The following is a 16,580-nucleotide window of genomic DNA, read 5'->3' as shown; positions in this document are numbered from 1 at the left end:
GATAAACTGGATGCTGCTAGCAAACATGGTATTTAAAAAGGAGTAAACCTACAGTTTCCCCACAGTACCTGTTCAGCTTGTATGAAGAGTTCATCTTGAGTTTTTGTGCATGTCTTTACTTTTCTTTTTTTTCTCCTACATGACACCATCTGGTTCAGCAGCAGTAAGTGTTGTGCTGGGGAAAGAATACCTCAAATTCTTGCCTACAGCTTCTGGTTTTGGGAAGGTGAATTGATTTATAAGTGACAAGTATACAAAGATAGAATAGTTTCATAGAGGTAGTTATAATGAAAAATTTCAAAGAGAACTTTCTTGGTTTATGTATTTTGGCTTATGCTGAGTATATTATAGTTACTGTGAATAACAGCCAATGTTTTGATATAAAAACATGGCTTGTCTTGAATACATGAGGGATGCCTGCATTTACCAAAACCTTAATGTAGTGAATACCAGTGCTGTCAACAGATGAATTTAGAAAGAATATAAATGTGGGGAGTTTGTTAAAAGAATATGTGGAGAAAAAGGAAAAAGGCCAAGCATGAAGAATTTCAGAAATGAATTCTATTGAACAGGCATTACAGTTTTCTTGGCAAAAAAAATTGTGGGACCACAAATGCCATTTCTCTGAAGCTCATGTTCTCTGTGTCAATAGTGGCTGTTTCCTGATTAAAAAGAATAGATTTTTTCCAAACAAACCTGTGTGCTACTTTTGTTCTTGACTTTTATATTATTTAAATAATAATAATAATAATTATATGTATAGTACACTTAGTACACTTACACATACTAGAAAGAAGAGTATTTTACTGGTGAATTTCTCTTTATACATCCTAACATAGCTTTATTAAAAAGCTTTAAAAATGTGATAGAACTTGCAAGATCTGAGTTTGCAAAATCAGAAATTATCAGTTTGTCCTGGATGAGTCCAGCTGGATGATATATTGAAAAATTGAATACAATAGGATATGAAACATAGTAGCTTCCCCACAGTTACTGAGTATAGTGGCACAGAATAACCCTTGGTCAGTTGGGGTCAGCTGTCCTGGCTGTGTCCCCTCCCAAGTCCTTGTGCACCTCCAGCCTCCTCGCTGGCGGAGTGGGGTGAAGCACAAAAGGCGTCGGCTCAGTTTAAACACACTCAGTGCTTAAATCTGGAATTATCAACAGTTTTCAGTACAAATTCAAAGCAAAGCCCCATAGTAGATACTGCAAAGAAGACCAAGCCAAAACCAGCTCAATGGGATCATAAACTGATTTCAACAGAGGAAAGTAAAGATAAGGGCATTTTAAAAAAGCAGCAGAGCAGTAAGTCAAAGTATCTTGGGAACACAAACAGTTTTGAGTATATAGAGCCACTGTTACTTGTAGTTGTAGTAAAACCTGTATTATGTTCTGTTTAAAATAACAACCACAACACAATCTTTAAGTGTACAAGATATATTTTCAATAATGTTATTTTTTCCATTGTAAAAAATGCTTTTTTAATGAACAGGCTGTTCGATTCACTCAGTTCATTTTGTGAACTCCTGACATATTTACTGCTGTTTGAATACTGCTCTGGGGACACTTGGTGTTTAATAGTGTTTTCACAGGCATTTCTAGTGAAGCACATCATGAGCGAAATACAAAAAGCTCAAAATGTGGGTGTAAATAAATACTAAGTACTTGTGCAGATCAGATCAGCGCTGCACACAAACAAGTTGTACTTCCAACTAAAGTTGTTTTTGCTTCTCCTGCTGTGCCAGTATCCGCTGGCATTTTCTACAGGTGAAACACTCAGTGACCAAGTGTTCACCCTGTTAGAAAGTTGTTGAGTTTTGATTGCTTGCAGCAGTTTTACTTAAGTTGGTAGAGAAAGCATTTTCACGTTCCTCCTAATCTGGCCTATTTGCATTTACTTGGTACCAGCACTGGCATTACTATGATCCTGCAGTTCAATACTTTCAAAGACTTCAGTTTCCTATTTTTGTTTTGTTGTTGTTGAGGTTTGTTGTTAATCACATTAGACCATGAACAGGCTTCCTGGGGGCTGAACAGAGGTGTGGAGGAAGTACAAAATGTGGTTGGTGAGGAGGGTAATGCTTCCTCAGAGGGCATCCATTGAGTGACTCACTCATGTTGTAAATCTGTGCCAGTGTTTTCACTTAACATTTTAGACCAGTTTAATTTGGCTTCACTTCAAAACAATCCAATTCCCTCTGTTCTAAGTGATTAGTTCCTGCCCTTCCTTTTTGTGTCATTGCATATTTTGCCTGGCATGCATTGATCAGGGCTAAAGCAGAAAGCCTGGTTAAATTGGAATAATTTCCATCTTAAGACATCAGAATCAAATATCTAACCTGATATGTGTAGGAAGAGGATCAGTTGATCTTCTTCACATGTACATGAATTTTCTGTATAGGTTGTTATTTTAAAAAGTTAAATTAATTCATTATTGGGGTGTGAGGTGCAGCAAAGAGATCAGTGAAAACTTTCCAAACACCCAAAATGTTTTATTAAGAGTACTAACTGTTATGGTATTTTCTCTTAGAATAAAAGATTTTTATTTTTACTTTGTAGGTTTTCACTGCTTCTTCTGAACCTGGAAGAATATTACTTTGAACAGCATACAGCTAATCATATCATAAATAAAGATTGCAAAGATGAAAGGTACAAAACTGTTACATACCTTCATTTACTGGAGTCATTCTAGGCTCATGGATCATGAAGGCATGCACAACTTTTTTTCCTTTGTTTTTCCTTTTAGAAAATTCAGAGGCTCCCTAAAAATCTGTTCAAAGTCAATTATTTTTGAACCAGATGACAATATCCAGCCTATTATCAAGGTAAGTAGTGCAAACTTAAATTTCTTGGTAACTAAAAATTCTCTTTAAAAAGCTTTTAAGAAATACTGTATTTTTATAACTTGCTGCAGATACCATTGCGGGATTGTGTTAGTATCAAAGCCCCGGAAGATAATGAAGCAAATAACCCTTTCACAAGGTAGGTAAATTTGGGATACTGTATGTATTTAACTTCCTTTAAAGCCCAAATTCCCATCATTTCAAATATCTTATTTACATTTTAGGAATACATCTGGAGGGATTTCTGTTGTATGTAGCCAGGTAAGACATGCGTATAATAGATTTTTGACGTATAAATGGGTGAGGTTACATAAATGAGCATTATGTTCTTTAATGGTATTTTTCCTCAAAGCTGTAATCCAAGAGTGGGAAGTTAACTGAAAACAAAACTAATTAGTGTCAAAAATTTAGCATTAATGTGAAACTGTTGATGCTGGAAATTGCAAACTGTTAATGACTTCATTAAGTCATTAATTCAATAAACTAAACATTTTTGCCCTGTGCATTTCATAATGGAGCTTAGGGAAACCTTAGAATTGAATGAAAAAGGAGAATAGATAGTAATAAAACTTGTTATTAATCATCTTGAATTTGCTTTTGTTACACTGCTTTCATCTACTTTCTGCAGCATGTTGGGGTAATGGCAAAGCTCTCTTGGTCCCTATGGTTCAGCTTTGTGAAAACTCTGGACTGTGCTGTCCACCAAGTAGTTTTCTGAAAGTGTCTTGCTACTGTCTTAAAGTTTCAGTCAAGAGTTGTGGTTGTAGATTCTTAGAGTTAACCAAGGGTTAACTTCTATGCCAGAGAAGTTTGTGATTTTTGTTGTAGTAACCAGTATATTTAATTTCATTTTGAAACTGCTTCTGTGAAAAATACTGTGTAATTTATTTTTTGAGTTGGCAGGTTTTCTATGCACTGAGTGATTTTTAGAAATGCGTTTCTAACTCCTCCAGGCAATGCTTCCACAGTACATCATTATTCTATGTTCTGAAGACCAAGTGATTATAAGAAACATCTTGTAGGAAAGAGGAATTAAGTTTTAAGATGGCAAGTGTGGTTAGCACCCACCACTCCTCCCATTTGTAGCCTGCAAGTCATCTTTCTATCTCTGAGGAAACGTTCTGAAATACTTGGGTGGCATCATAAATGGTGGCATTTTGTATAAAAGTCATATGGAATTCAAAGTTTAAAGTAGTCACTAGTTGTAATTATGACAGATCATGATCTAATTAAAAATACGGGTTTTTAAAGTAGAATTTTGGCCTTGTAGGAAACAACACATAGGGAATACTTGGAACATCTTAAATATCTTTGCCTTTTAGAATCAGAAAAATTTGTTAGTACAGAGCTGGATAAGCAACTTTTCTTTATGTAACAGACAACTTAGAACTAATGGCTTTAAAATATAGTAATGGGAATAATAATTTGATATTATTTCAGTATTTTTTCTTCAGATAAAACTGGGGGAAATCCTCCAAAAATAGGAAATTAATACAGTATGCTTAAGATTTTGCTCAGCTTACAAGTAAAGAAAACCAAGCCATTATGTCTACTTCTTATGTAATATAGAGTACTCAGTATAGTTATCCTGAAGTAGAGCAATGAATGTGAAGCAGGTTTCTCATTCTGATTCTCCCGTGGCCTGATTCAGGTCTGTACATGATGATGTCAAATGAAAGACACTAATTACCTTTGTCTTTTAATGTAGCAGTTAGAGAGGCATGCTGAGCCTACGGGTTCCAAGCCTGCCTTGCTTTGTTCTATCTGGATGTTTCTTGGAGCAGTCATGGGGTGAAGGTTGGCTCTGTTATCAGCTGGTGGCAATGGGGAAGGCTGTGTGTAGCAGCTAGAAGGATTCTGAATGAATCTGGGAGTGTAGAACCGCAGGTGTGCTACCTATAGGAAGGAAACTGAGGCACTGGGAAGGGACCTGTGATCATCCAAGTTTCTTGGGCCTGGAGTAGAACACAGTAGGTTATGCAGTTGTCACCCCAGGACAGCAGTCCAGTGTATTTTGTTTAGTTCAGAACCAGTCCTGAGCTTAGGCCTGAGATTTAGCAAATTTGAGCCTTCTCTACAGACAGCAAAACCATAACTTATTTCTGGCTTATTGCCTTTTAGATTGTGGATAGTAAGGCATGGCATACCAATTAGTGTGCTACCAATCAGGTCTTTTTATAGCAGTTGTGAGAATGTTCTGAAGAAGGAGAGTTGTTTTATGTGGGTTTTGGAGAGGAAAGATGTTCTCAGAGATGAGGCTAGCACCAGAGAAATAAAACTGTTCAAAAGCATGGTATTGGATGAGGGAGGAAATCTGGTGTTCATTGTGGTTGGAGCTGGAAGCGAAACATTTAACAGCAGAAGAAAGGCATTCATTTGAGAAAGTTTGCACAGAGTATATTGTGTGTTGCCAGTCTGGGGTAATTCCTGTTTGGGCAGAGCCTTGAGCCACTAAAAGAGGGGGAGGATCTGCCCCACTGAATGTAGCTCCTTGAAGATCATATGATTAGGATAAAAGCCCACTAATCAACTGTATAAGTAAGTCTCTGAACAAAATTGGATTCTTGCCCTCCTTGAACTTTGCTGATCTAAAAGCTCATTGTTTTTCTGCAGTTTATCTGGGGTAGTTAAAGCAGGATATTATAACCCAGTGTTTTGCTTGCTTAAACAGTGTTCTTAGCTTTGTATTTACTGGTACTTCTGATTAATTTTATTATTTTTTAAGGTGTGAATCTGTAATAACTGTTATTCTTTCAGGTTTTTCTCATTAAAGAGAGAAATGTTATTGCACCCTATAAAACAGTAAGAGTAAGTATATATTTTTTCACTTCTCTTAGCAAACTGGAGTTTCATAAGGATTTATGTTCTCATTTCTGAAAGAGTAAGATAATTATCATTTGAGAAATATGACAGTGAAGCTTTTAAAAAAAAGTATTTTTTTAAAAATATTGAAAAAGCATGTCTGAATTCTTCTGTGATGGCTTTTTGATACTTCTTGGAAGACATGCTGCATGCCATTTACCTTGATGTGCAGCTCTATGGGCCCAACAGTCAGACCTATCAGATGACTGCTTGTGTACAGTGGACACTGCATCCTGGTTAAGTGGCTTCTCAGTTCTGCTCAGACCTGAGATTGCTGAGATTCTGCTCAGATGAGAGATTGCTAATTGATATTTCCCAGGTGAGTGTTTCTCAGTTCAAAGAAATGGTGGGTAAGGCTGCTCACAGCAGAAATTGGAGTTTGCTCCTGGCTGCTTTCTGCTGATGGGGTCGGTCTGCTCCGATTCTGAGCCTGGAGGCTTCAAGGCATACAAGTAGGGGTTCTTTGCTTAAATTGTGAGATTAATTAAGACACAAATGCAAAACTCTCATTTTTCAGAGTTAATTCACATTTTGCCCAAGAGTTGAAAAAGACAGAATTATATTTCTCAATGTTTTTGTTGACGTAAGAAATTTCAAGAATGATAGTCTGTAAGTCTGTATTGCTGTAGTGAACAGCAAAGAGACCAGAGAGGATCTCTGTCCTCTCAACAAGTGCTTTGGGTTGGTTTTCTGATTAGATCTGCTTCTGAACTATGACTTCAAAGTTCGTGTTTTTTTCCTTTGTTTCTTTTTATTCTGATAATTCTTCATGTGTTGAACCTATTTTGTCTTCTGGTTCTTCTATGATCTGTTTTGCAGCCATGTGTAAGATTTATTAAGTATCAGACAAATACCTTATCTCATTGCCAACACAGTGGAAAAGGAAAGAATCAGAAGGGTTGTTTGGAAAGCTTTTCACTTCATTTTCTTCTAAGTTATGATTCATCCACAGCTAAAACATTTCTGACAGTTAACCATCACAATTTACTTTGCTGAAGTTCAGCTCTTTCTCTGCATTTTAAAACAAGAAATGTACTTCACCTTCAATCTTTTCTGATTTTTTTTTCTGTTGTTGCTAAATATCTTCTACTTGAATTGTTGCCAGTTCCATATACTTCACTGAATGCTGGAATTGAGTAATACATTTTACCTCCCATGTCTTTCTTTGATTGTTTCAGATCAATTACAAAATACTGAGCTCTTGTCTTTGAATGTGGCTGGAGAGCTACAGAGACAACTGCTCACAAAAACTGTCACATTGTTGGCTGTAAGCAATACCTGTAGACCATTCACTAGGTTTTCTGAAAGCTGTGGGTTTTTTTCCTATTGAAGGAAAATGATGCTCTGGGTGAAATGTTTCAAGGCTTTTATCCAAATTGCTACTGAATTTAATATCTCCCTATAATCCAGTTCCATTTGCTTTTTGAAGCGTGCTTTCATCTTGCATTGCTGTCATTTCAGCTCAGATCACTTACTTCACACTGAAGATCATCTAGATTTTCATGACTTCCTTCAGTTTAAAATTAATCCTGTAGTATCTACTGACCAATGTCTTGCTTTAGTCTTACTGATCATTTTGTTGCTTTTTTTTAAAGTCTAGCCTGAGAAATGACAAAATGCTACAGAAACATGTTGATATAGTTTTATACTACATTCAGGGGTCATAAAAGTATTCAACAACCTTTGCTAAATATGAGTTGTGAGTAAAGCTAGTGCCAGTTGATCCATATGCATACTTTTAATATACTTAAGTAAAAGAAGGAATATCTACTATAAAATGACACTTAAGAAAGCTGGGAAAACTTCGTAGGAGAAAAATGAGTGTGCCACACAAGCTGGTTGATGTGTTAGTGAGGCTTTTGTGAATGACTAGTCAAAATAGACTGGATTTGGGATCTTTTCAGCTCAACACGACTTATGTAGATGAGAGTGACTAACTTCTTTAGCATAGTCTTTAAAGATTTGATGGGCTGATGTCTTTCATCTCTAAGAAATACAGTAGCTGTTTAAAATGTAACATGTAATTTGCTAGTTCTCTATTTGCATGTGTTTAAAATAGATATTAAGATAGGCAGAACAGGTATTACTTTTCATTTATTGGTGTTTGTACTATATTAACTTATTCACTTCAGAGCTATTGTGTATTAGACAACACTGCACAGAGAACTTTCCTAAGGGAAGATATATTTGTAAAGAAAAAAGATCAATATCTGCTTTTGGAATCTTAGGTGTTTAACACAATCTTTAATAGCATAGTTTTCCTGGGTTTTCGAGTTTTATTATTTAGGGCTCTTTAGTTTTCTTTACTTCAATTTTTTTTTTTCCCACTGAGTTCTATTTGGTATTAATTCATAGTAAGTGTACTTTTAATTTTAGGGTAGAGCAGAACACTTATTCCAACTGGATGTTGCTTGGAAAGTAGGAGATGTTGTGCAAACTCTACATCAGGTATGTGGCTATTTGATATCCCTGCATAGTTCATCACAGCATCTTTTGATTTTTAGTGTAGAGCTGTATTTGTACTCAAGGTGAAAACCTTGGAGTATCTATTTTTAAAAATGTGGACTTGAACACAGCATCTAATTCTGACAGCTATTGTAAGTGACCCATATTAGATTTCAGTGTGCAGGGTGGTACTAAGCAAAGTAGTAACATAGCAGTAGAAGTGAATAAATATGTCCTACTTTGAAAAGAAATTATAATAGATCTTCTAGTGTGCCATCACCAAGAATACTAAAGCCTCTCCTGTTTCTGTTGACTTCTGAGCTGTGTGGGACATCTTTGTGCTGTTTCACTTGAAGTGCATTGTTTAGCTTTACAGGGCTTCTTGTCTAGATAAGATGGGAGATCAAGCTGCCATGGTGAGTATCTGATTATTTCTAATATCCCTCTTTAATAATGAAATTGTGATAGCACTGTTTAATAATTAAGTTCTCATTGCATTTGAATCAGACACCATATTAATTTTCCTTTCCTTCCACATTAGATAACTGCTATATTACAATCACGCTTGGCTAGAACTTCATTTGATAAATACAGGTACTTTTCTAATCACTTCCTACTGGGAAATCATTTTCATCTTGTTGGTTGATTAGTCTACTGCACTGATAGTTAGATGGCTGGTTGAGTTAGTGTAAGTTCTCGAATTCAGAGAGTTAGCTTCCTAGTATTCTGAAGCATCTGGAATGTCGAGTGGGAAATTCTGTGTTGAGAAGATGAATGTGTTACTTTGTCTCCAAAATGTTTCATTTGTCTGTGAATTTGTTGCAATTAGGCATCAGTATATACCAAATGAAACTATAGTTCTAAAGAAGTCAACTGACTTACTACCCTGAGACTGGAACAGAATGTAGCAGTGTTTCTGGAGTGGCTGTTTAAGTGGTGGTCCCAAAAAAGAACTTTATTCCTGTGTAAAATAGGCTTAGTGAAGTCCCCATTCTGATGCCCCAAGGCTGTAAGCTAACTAAAACCTTTCTAAGTAATTTAAGGGTGCCTCTACCAAAGTAAGAACTGGAGGTAAACTTGCTCCTTTTCTTCACTTGTAGATTTCAAAGCATTTCTGAAACGCTGCATATGGAATGTAAAGCAGAAATGGTGACACCACTGGTGACTAATCCAGGGCATGTGTGCGTTAGTGATGCTAACTTGTACTTCCAGCCTCTTAATGGATATCCTGTAAGTGCCTCATAGATGGTCTTGCTTACAATGTGAGCACGCTGCCCTGCTAGTGGACAGTTTTAATTCTCTGTACTTTTTCTCCGAAATGCACGTAGAGCACATCTCCAAGGCAACTATTTTCAGTTATATTTAGAAGGTCATTAGCTTTCCTTTGATCTCTGCTGCATTCAGTGTATCTCTCTCTCTGAGGCTTCATTCTGTGCTAACTTGCTTAAAGTTTACCTCCTACTGACAAAGCACAAAATGTCCTTTGCTCATTCTCTATTAATATTTGAAGATCACTATTTGTTACATTTCATTTAAGATAAATTTCTCAATCTTAGTTTGATACTGTTCCAATTTAGTAAGAGCTTTATATACATGTAGTTTACTTTGGGAGCTCCTAGCTAAGTTTTCTATTAAACTGACCACTTCTTCCCCTAGAGGAAAACTGAGTGTGTGTTGCAGATGAAATATTGCTTTGGAACTTTGTCATAGAAACAGAAGTGATCATCTCAGCAGGCCACTGACTTAGCTATGATTCTGTGAAATACCTTTAGTATGGACATGGCAGTAGCACGATCACCAGAAAACTTTAATTTTCAGATTAATTTTTTTCCCAATTTGCTTGTCAGCATGTGAGATTACATCAGCAGCCCTGGTGCTGCTCCAGCTGGGTATGGCTGGTCCTGCAGACTGGTGGAGCACAGTCGGGCCAGGGATGAAGTACCAAACTAGACCCATCCTGTAATCTCAATGCTGAACTGCCAGTTCCCTCCCCAGGGCTGAGGACTGGAGCATACATCTAGTGCTCTCATCTGCTGGTACCCTGTGGGGAAAGAAAGGATTTGAGTGCCATAAGGACAAGGAAAAGACAAGCAAAAGATTGTGGAGTCTGGAGACTCAGACACAGGGAAAATAAAGGGCATGTTTGAAGCTAGTACAGAGAATGGAAAATGGAATTGGAGGAAGCATGCTTGACAAAGGAGGAGGAATATGGGGGACAGACTTTATAGCAGAGCCTTTTGCTATATGCCATGGGTAATAGTTGTAAATTAGAATAAGCTAGATTCAAACTAGATAGAGGAAAAAAATGGTTTTTACAATGGGGTTGGTAAAACACTGGCACAGGTTGTCCAGAGAGGTGGTGGATGCCCCATCCTTGGAAATATTCAAGGTTAGGTGGAACCACACTCAGAGTAACCTGGTATAATTAAAGGCCTCCCTGCTCACTACAGTGGGGTTGGACTAGACAGCCTTTAAAGGTCCCTTTCCTACCTGAATTATTCTGTGATTCGGATGTGCTGGAAGTAAGTCCAAGCAAGGGAAAGGAGTTCCAGGGGGATAAGGGTGCCATTCTGGTTCCACCCGCCAGGTGGCACAGATTGCCCAGTAGCCCAATGGCTTCTCTTTAATACGGCTCATCGTGCTCTGCTTCTCTGCTGCATGAGCACTGCTGCTGGCGACAGACACTGCTGCTTACTGACTCCTAAACTGCTCTGCTGCTCAGGCAAAAAACAACAGCAAAGACAAGCTTCCTCTTTCTAACATAACTGCTTAGCATCACTATTCCACTGCTAGAATGATATGGATGGATATAATTTTTATATTGCTAATATCTGTAGTCAAGAAAAAACTTCAGATTTTCTGAGGAGGGTAAGGTAGAAGAACATAAACCTACTAGAATGTCTCTATCTTTTCTTTTCCCTCCCTCATCCCCCACAGAAACCAGTAGTACAAATAACACTGCAAAATGTGCGACGCATCTATAAAAGAAGACATGGGCTGATGCCACTGGTAAGCTCAAGTATTTATTTTATTTTATTGTCTTGCTGTATATATGGTTTCTTAAGGGGACCAGCTGAAACAGTCTGCATCATTAGGTAAAAGCCATATGTTCTTAAAAACTCTGTGTTAAATAGTGAACAGTACTCAATGATCCTTTCTGGTTCTTTAAATGTTCTTTTTTCCTGTGTTTTCAAAAAGATGAAAACAGAGTGAATTCTGACAAGGGTGAAAAACTTCTTTCATAAGCAGTCAGCATAGGAGAAGGGAGTGCCATTAGGGAGCATTTAATTCCATTTATCTCAAGCACCTGTCACAGGACAGAATGAATTTCTCTCTCTTGGTGTATTTTCTCTGGATTGATTAATGGAGGAAGTTTTGTCACTGCTTCATATTGAGACTAATGTGGAGTGATGATTCCTGCTGTACATGACTGAGGAATGTCAAGAGCTCTGCAATGAAACCTCAGTTGTGTGCTTTCAGTGTTAGTGCTGAAATATCAATCTTGTAGAATTTTTTTTGTCTCAAAACACATTTAAACCAAATATACTTTTTTTTGCCTAAGCAAATGGAGTAATGCAAAGAATTAAATATCTGTCACCTAGGCTTAATCAGTCCAGACAGAGACAATCTGTTGGCTCAGTGTAAACTGAATGCTGTTGTGTTTGGAAATAGAAAATTTAGTATGTTAGATTTTGTGGGCAAAGCTGCTACCCAGTATAGAGTCATAAGACTTATTAGTAACTGGAACATTCTGTTAAAAACCACAAGTACTACAGCTTGTTAATAGTTGCTCTCATTTGTTTTCCCCCCCTTTAACATTTCAGGGACTTGAAGTATTTTGCACAGAAAACGATCTATGTTCTGACATCTACTTGAAATTCTACAACTATCAGGATCGAGATGAGGTCTATCGCCTTATTGCAAAATATATAGGTTTGGAGTATTTATTTATTAATGTAGTGTGTAGTACCTTTGGAAGGGAAATTTGCCTACATTTTGCTCTGTTGGTGTGTAGGAAGAATGAGAAAAATAAACAGATATATGGGCTGTAACAATTTTTAATAGAAATGAGCGAAGATCAGAATGAATGTTGTGAAATGGCACCAGTTTGGTTGTGTTTGAAAAGCTGAGTGTGAAAGCTGAGGAGGCATTATTGAGGCAAAACTAATTGTTTTAATTTGCAACTTGATATACACTGTCATTTAACAGCCCTCTTTGCCCCCCTTCAAAAAAAAAAAAACAAAACCACCAACAAAACAAAAATCAAAACAAATGAAACAAAGCCACAAAACACTATCTTCGAAGTAAGGGATAAATAAGATCCACTCAGCTAAACTGTGTTTTGCTGAAAAAATATAGACTAGCTTGTGTGTGGATCCCATAAGTCCTCAGTTAAGACCCCATTGAGAAACTTCCTGTAATAGGTGGATTTCCAGTGCACGCATAAGTACCCGAACTTTCCTCAGTCTTAGGAGTAGTTGATGAAAATTGCCGTTCTGAAACAGTTGAATTCTCATTTCTATTAAATCTTGTATGCATTAATTCCTAGAAAAGTGATGGTTATTTTTTGGCAGATTGTAAACAGAAACTTCCTAGAATGTGTGTGTCCTGGAAAAAAAAGGAAGAAAAAGGATGAGCTTTTCTGTAATTTGAAATATTGAAATCTATATTTACTGCCAATATTGAAAATGTTTATGTAAAATTTGTGCTATTTTATTATTGTACCAGGACTCTGGTTCTGTTTCAATGAATTTACCTAAATATCAGTTGACATTTCCCTCCTGCTTCACAAAGAAACATGGAAAGGCCACAAAGCAATGATAACTTTGTTTTAGAACTGTTTTAGTATTTTATATTTTTCTTTGGAAAGGAAATAGATTTTGACATCATTTTCTCTGTTAAAATACCTGCATGCTGTTACCCTACTTCAGACTTATTCTGGATAATTTTCCAAGGTGAAATTTCAAGGTGTAGATGAAAATGCTGATGATGTTGAGGCTTAGAAATAAAAAATGGTGAGCCCTTTCCCTAAAAGTGTTTGTAGCACCTTGGTATTTCTCTGGCAATAGAAGAGCCCCTCTTTGAATGTGCTAATGCTTTTTACTTGTTGAATTTAAAGTCCTGAAATGAAGGAAAGATTGGACTGTGTTTTTCCACTAAAGGAAATATGGGAAAATGTCTTTCCATCTTATGCTGAAATAGGGAGTAAAGTAGAGGCTTGCTATAATGTAATCCAAGTTTCTTTCTTGCCATCGTGCTATGGTTGCAGTCCTTCAATTCTACTGTTTCAGGTACTTGTCCAGGTGCTGCATACAGAATTAATGGAAGAAAGTTTAAAAATAAGTAAATAACCCAGTTTTCCAGCAGCATACGTTGACATTACAGCTAATAGGTAGGGTAGTGCAGTTTGAATGTACTGACCTCCTGCCTGTACTTCAAAGAGAACTCCAGTGCATAATCCCTACTTTTTTGAGTGTGGGCCAATTTTCTGTTCCTCTACTCTGTTTCGGTGGATCTGAAATTAAGTCCTGTTCATGTACATACATGACTTCTTTCCACAAGTTACTGATAGTGGGAGTCCTTGGTTGCAGTAGGAAAATATATTTAATTTTTTTCTTGACTCAAGCAGAACTGCTTTTAGAAACTTGAAATTCTAAAGGTTACCAGATTGCTGAGAGATGTTCATGGTCTGCAAATATTTTTCCATTCCTATGTAAATATGCATCCATTCTTACTGTGTTTGGTTTCCACACTCCTCCTTTATTTATTTTTTTTTGGCCAAATGCAGCTGAGGCCCACGTGCAGAGATATTAAAAAATACATGAAGTGTGGTAGCTATGGCAACATGAAATTGCCAGTTAATTCTACTTGTTCTATTAAGAAACTGTGCCCTTAATTATTGAACAATGTTAATCACAGTAAAATTTAGGGGCTAAACACCAAACCTCCCAACTCTTAATGTTTTATTTTATTTTATTTTAGAAAATCATATTGCAGAGCACACAGCTGAAAGTTACGTGTTGCAGTGGCAGCGAGGACATATATCAAATTACCAGTATCTTCTCCATCTTAACAACCTGGCTGATAGAAGCTGCAACGATCTCTCCCAGTATCCTGTGTTTCCTTGGATCATAGCAGACTACTCTAGTTCAGTGTTAGGTATGTGTATATGAAAAAGGATGTTAGTGCATTATGACCAACCTGAAATGGGGCAGAGGGACTTTTACACTGCATAAACTTCATGTTACATCAAAATGAAGTGGTGTTTTCTTGTGGCCTTACCCCTGTCCTTTAGCTTAGGGGACAAAATACCTCACCTTTTTCTGTTAAGTATTGCACTCCTCAGATACTGAGTTTGTACCAAACATCTGCTTAGTTGCTTTGCAGATCAGCAGTACTGAGCATTCAAAGATGTTGTGATTCTTATAAATGGGAAAGAAGCAGTAAAATTACTTTTTTTTCATTTTTTTAAAGTTGGATGCACTGAAATGTGTAGAATCCAGGTGTTCTTTTATAATTCTTAGCATTGCAGATTAAATGCAAGAGGCTGACAAAGCTTGTGCCTAAATGGGCTCCTTGATTAAGGGTCTTAGTGCAGTTTGTGTTGGGATTTTGTCCTTTTGAGGACTGTGTCCCTCTGCAAGAAGCAGAGTAGGGAAATTTTGTGGTATTCATCAGCACCTGCTCAAACACTTCAATCTGATTGTATGGTGAGACTTAACTGTAGCCTGACAGAATGGTTAATGAGTAGGAAGAAGATGATACCAGCTGCTTTTGTGCCTTTGGTAGCAGCACCTTGATTACATGATACTACTTGTAATAACTGCCCCATAGATTAACTATTAGTTCTTAATCAAGAGATTTGAGATTATACATACTTGGAAGGAAGATGAGTAGCTATTTACAGTAAGACTTTATGGGATTGCAGTTAGTAGGGAGGGAGAAAATTACTGGAGGGGTTCTGTGTTGGCTTTTGTTTGCTTTGTTGCTGCTTAGACAGGCTGGGGGGTTTTCGGTTTGTTTTTAAATATTGATTAGAGTACATTAAAGTCTAGTAGAATGCTTGGAGTCTATAACCAAGCATTTGGTTTTGTTTTTTTAAGATCTGACAAAGCCTGAAACATTTCGTGACCTTAGTAAACCAGTTGGTGCCCTGAATAAGGAAAGGCTGGATAGACTTTTGGTATGTATATCTTGATATTTATATGCTGAACATTTTGTGCTTTGTACATATTTGCAATAAAAGGAGCTTTGTCCAGCAAGCTTTGGGAATCATGTCTTAGGAATTATTCTATCAAAAGTTAGCTATAAACTTTATCAGAAGCAAACATAGTTAAAATCATTCCACATTTATTTTCCAGCTTAATTTCATCAGAACTGGTTTTGTCAGTTTTTAAAATTTAACCTAATTTAAAATTATTTGAATCCACTTCCTCTCTCTTACTACCTTTTCATATGTGTATACTTTTGAAAGTTTTGCCTTACTTTTAAAATAATATTCTGAAATCCAATTTTTATATATATATATGGTGGCTCTGAGATGCTATAAACATACATGGGTTTATGAAACTTCAAAACCCATGGATTTAAGTGCATAATGTAAAACACATGTTTGAAAGAAATAAGAAAGAGTAGTAGAAATCTTAAATATTTCCATTTAAGAAAAATATTGCATTTGAGGGAGAGTACTTTAAAGGGAGGAAATTTGGATCCATGGAGGTCAGAGTAGCAACTTAAAAATTCTATATACTTAAAATAGTGCACCAAGTTTTTCTGTTTCTCAAGGTAGGCAGGCTTTCCTTTCATGAGCTGTCAAACACATACTTAGAGACTTAGAAGGTCCTCAGTTACTTTGCTTTTAATTATTTGTGTAAAATTATTGTCTTCTGTGGAAAGTTAATTATTGCAAAATAATTTATGGAACACTAGAAAAACATACTGACAGAATAACTCCATTATATTGATAAAATATAAATCCATTATATTGATTAAAAGATTAAAATATTTCAGAATCATATAGCTTTCTAAGGTTGTGAGGAGAGAATAGAAGGCAGGAGAATATGAACAATATTGTGTTCCTTCTAAGATCTGACTTTCCTCAAACTGTTATTGGCTTCATGGTTACTGCAGTAAAAGTCATTCTGTTTGTATTATGATACGTTTTAGAGTAATGCATAGGAGCTTCAGACAGGAAGGAATCTCCCAGGTTGATGGAAGTCATATGTTCTTCCATACTCTTATGAATCTTCATGTGAAGGACAAAAAGGAAGCATTTGTTTGCACTTCTTTGAATTGGAGTCACTGCAGTTATATGCTAAAGTGAGAGAGGAAAAAAACACTGAAAACCTGATAGTTCTGGTTGATCAGTTATGACAACTATTTTGCCATATTGATTTACTGCTTTGATTAAAGCTGCATGGTATTAGAACT

General features: G+C 36.5%; 1 protein-coding gene across 4 annotated transcripts in view; it reads left to right on the top strand.

Moving 5' to 3' along the window:
* The window catches only part of NSMAF (neutral sphingomyelinase activation associated factor), a 38,664-nt gene that overhangs the window by 7,244 nt on the left and 14,840 nt on the right, over positions 1–16,580 (top strand). For 3 of the 4 annotated variants that reach the window (XR_010346862.1, XM_064387089.1, XM_064387098.1), the window contains exons 2-14: positions 2,560–2,649; positions 2,747–2,825; positions 2,915–2,982; positions 3,068–3,104; positions 5,601–5,651; positions 8,082–8,153; positions 8,519–8,566; positions 8,692–8,744; positions 9,251–9,380; positions 11,088–11,159; positions 11,975–12,083; positions 14,133–14,309; positions 15,254–15,333. Coding sequence is in view for 3 of the 4 variants with exons in the window: in XM_064387089.1 (XP_064243159.1) it covers positions 2,560–2,649; positions 2,747–2,825; positions 2,915–2,982; positions 3,068–3,104; positions 5,601–5,651; positions 8,082–8,153; positions 8,519–8,566; positions 8,692–8,744; positions 9,251–9,380; positions 11,088–11,159; positions 11,975–12,083; positions 14,133–14,309; positions 15,254–15,333 (1,066 nt within the window). In the remaining variant the exon portion in view is untranslated. Of the gene's footprint in view, positions 1–2,559; positions 2,650–2,746; positions 2,826–2,914; positions 2,983–3,067; positions 3,105–5,600; positions 5,652–8,081; positions 8,154–8,518; positions 8,567–8,691; positions 8,745–9,250; positions 9,381–11,087; positions 11,160–11,974; positions 12,084–14,132; positions 14,310–15,253; positions 15,334–16,580 lie in introns of those variants that run through there. The other variant, XM_064387110.1, reaches the window with a different exon arrangement.

This window comes from Passer domesticus, chromosome 1, assembly GCF_036417665.1.
Source record: "Passer domesticus isolate bPasDom1 chromosome 1, bPasDom1.hap1, whole genome shotgun sequence".
NCBI classification, from domain to species: domain Eukaryota; kingdom Metazoa; phylum Chordata; class Aves; order Passeriformes; family Passeridae; genus Passer; species Passer domesticus.
This window is presented reverse-complemented; position numbering and strand designations above follow the sequence as displayed.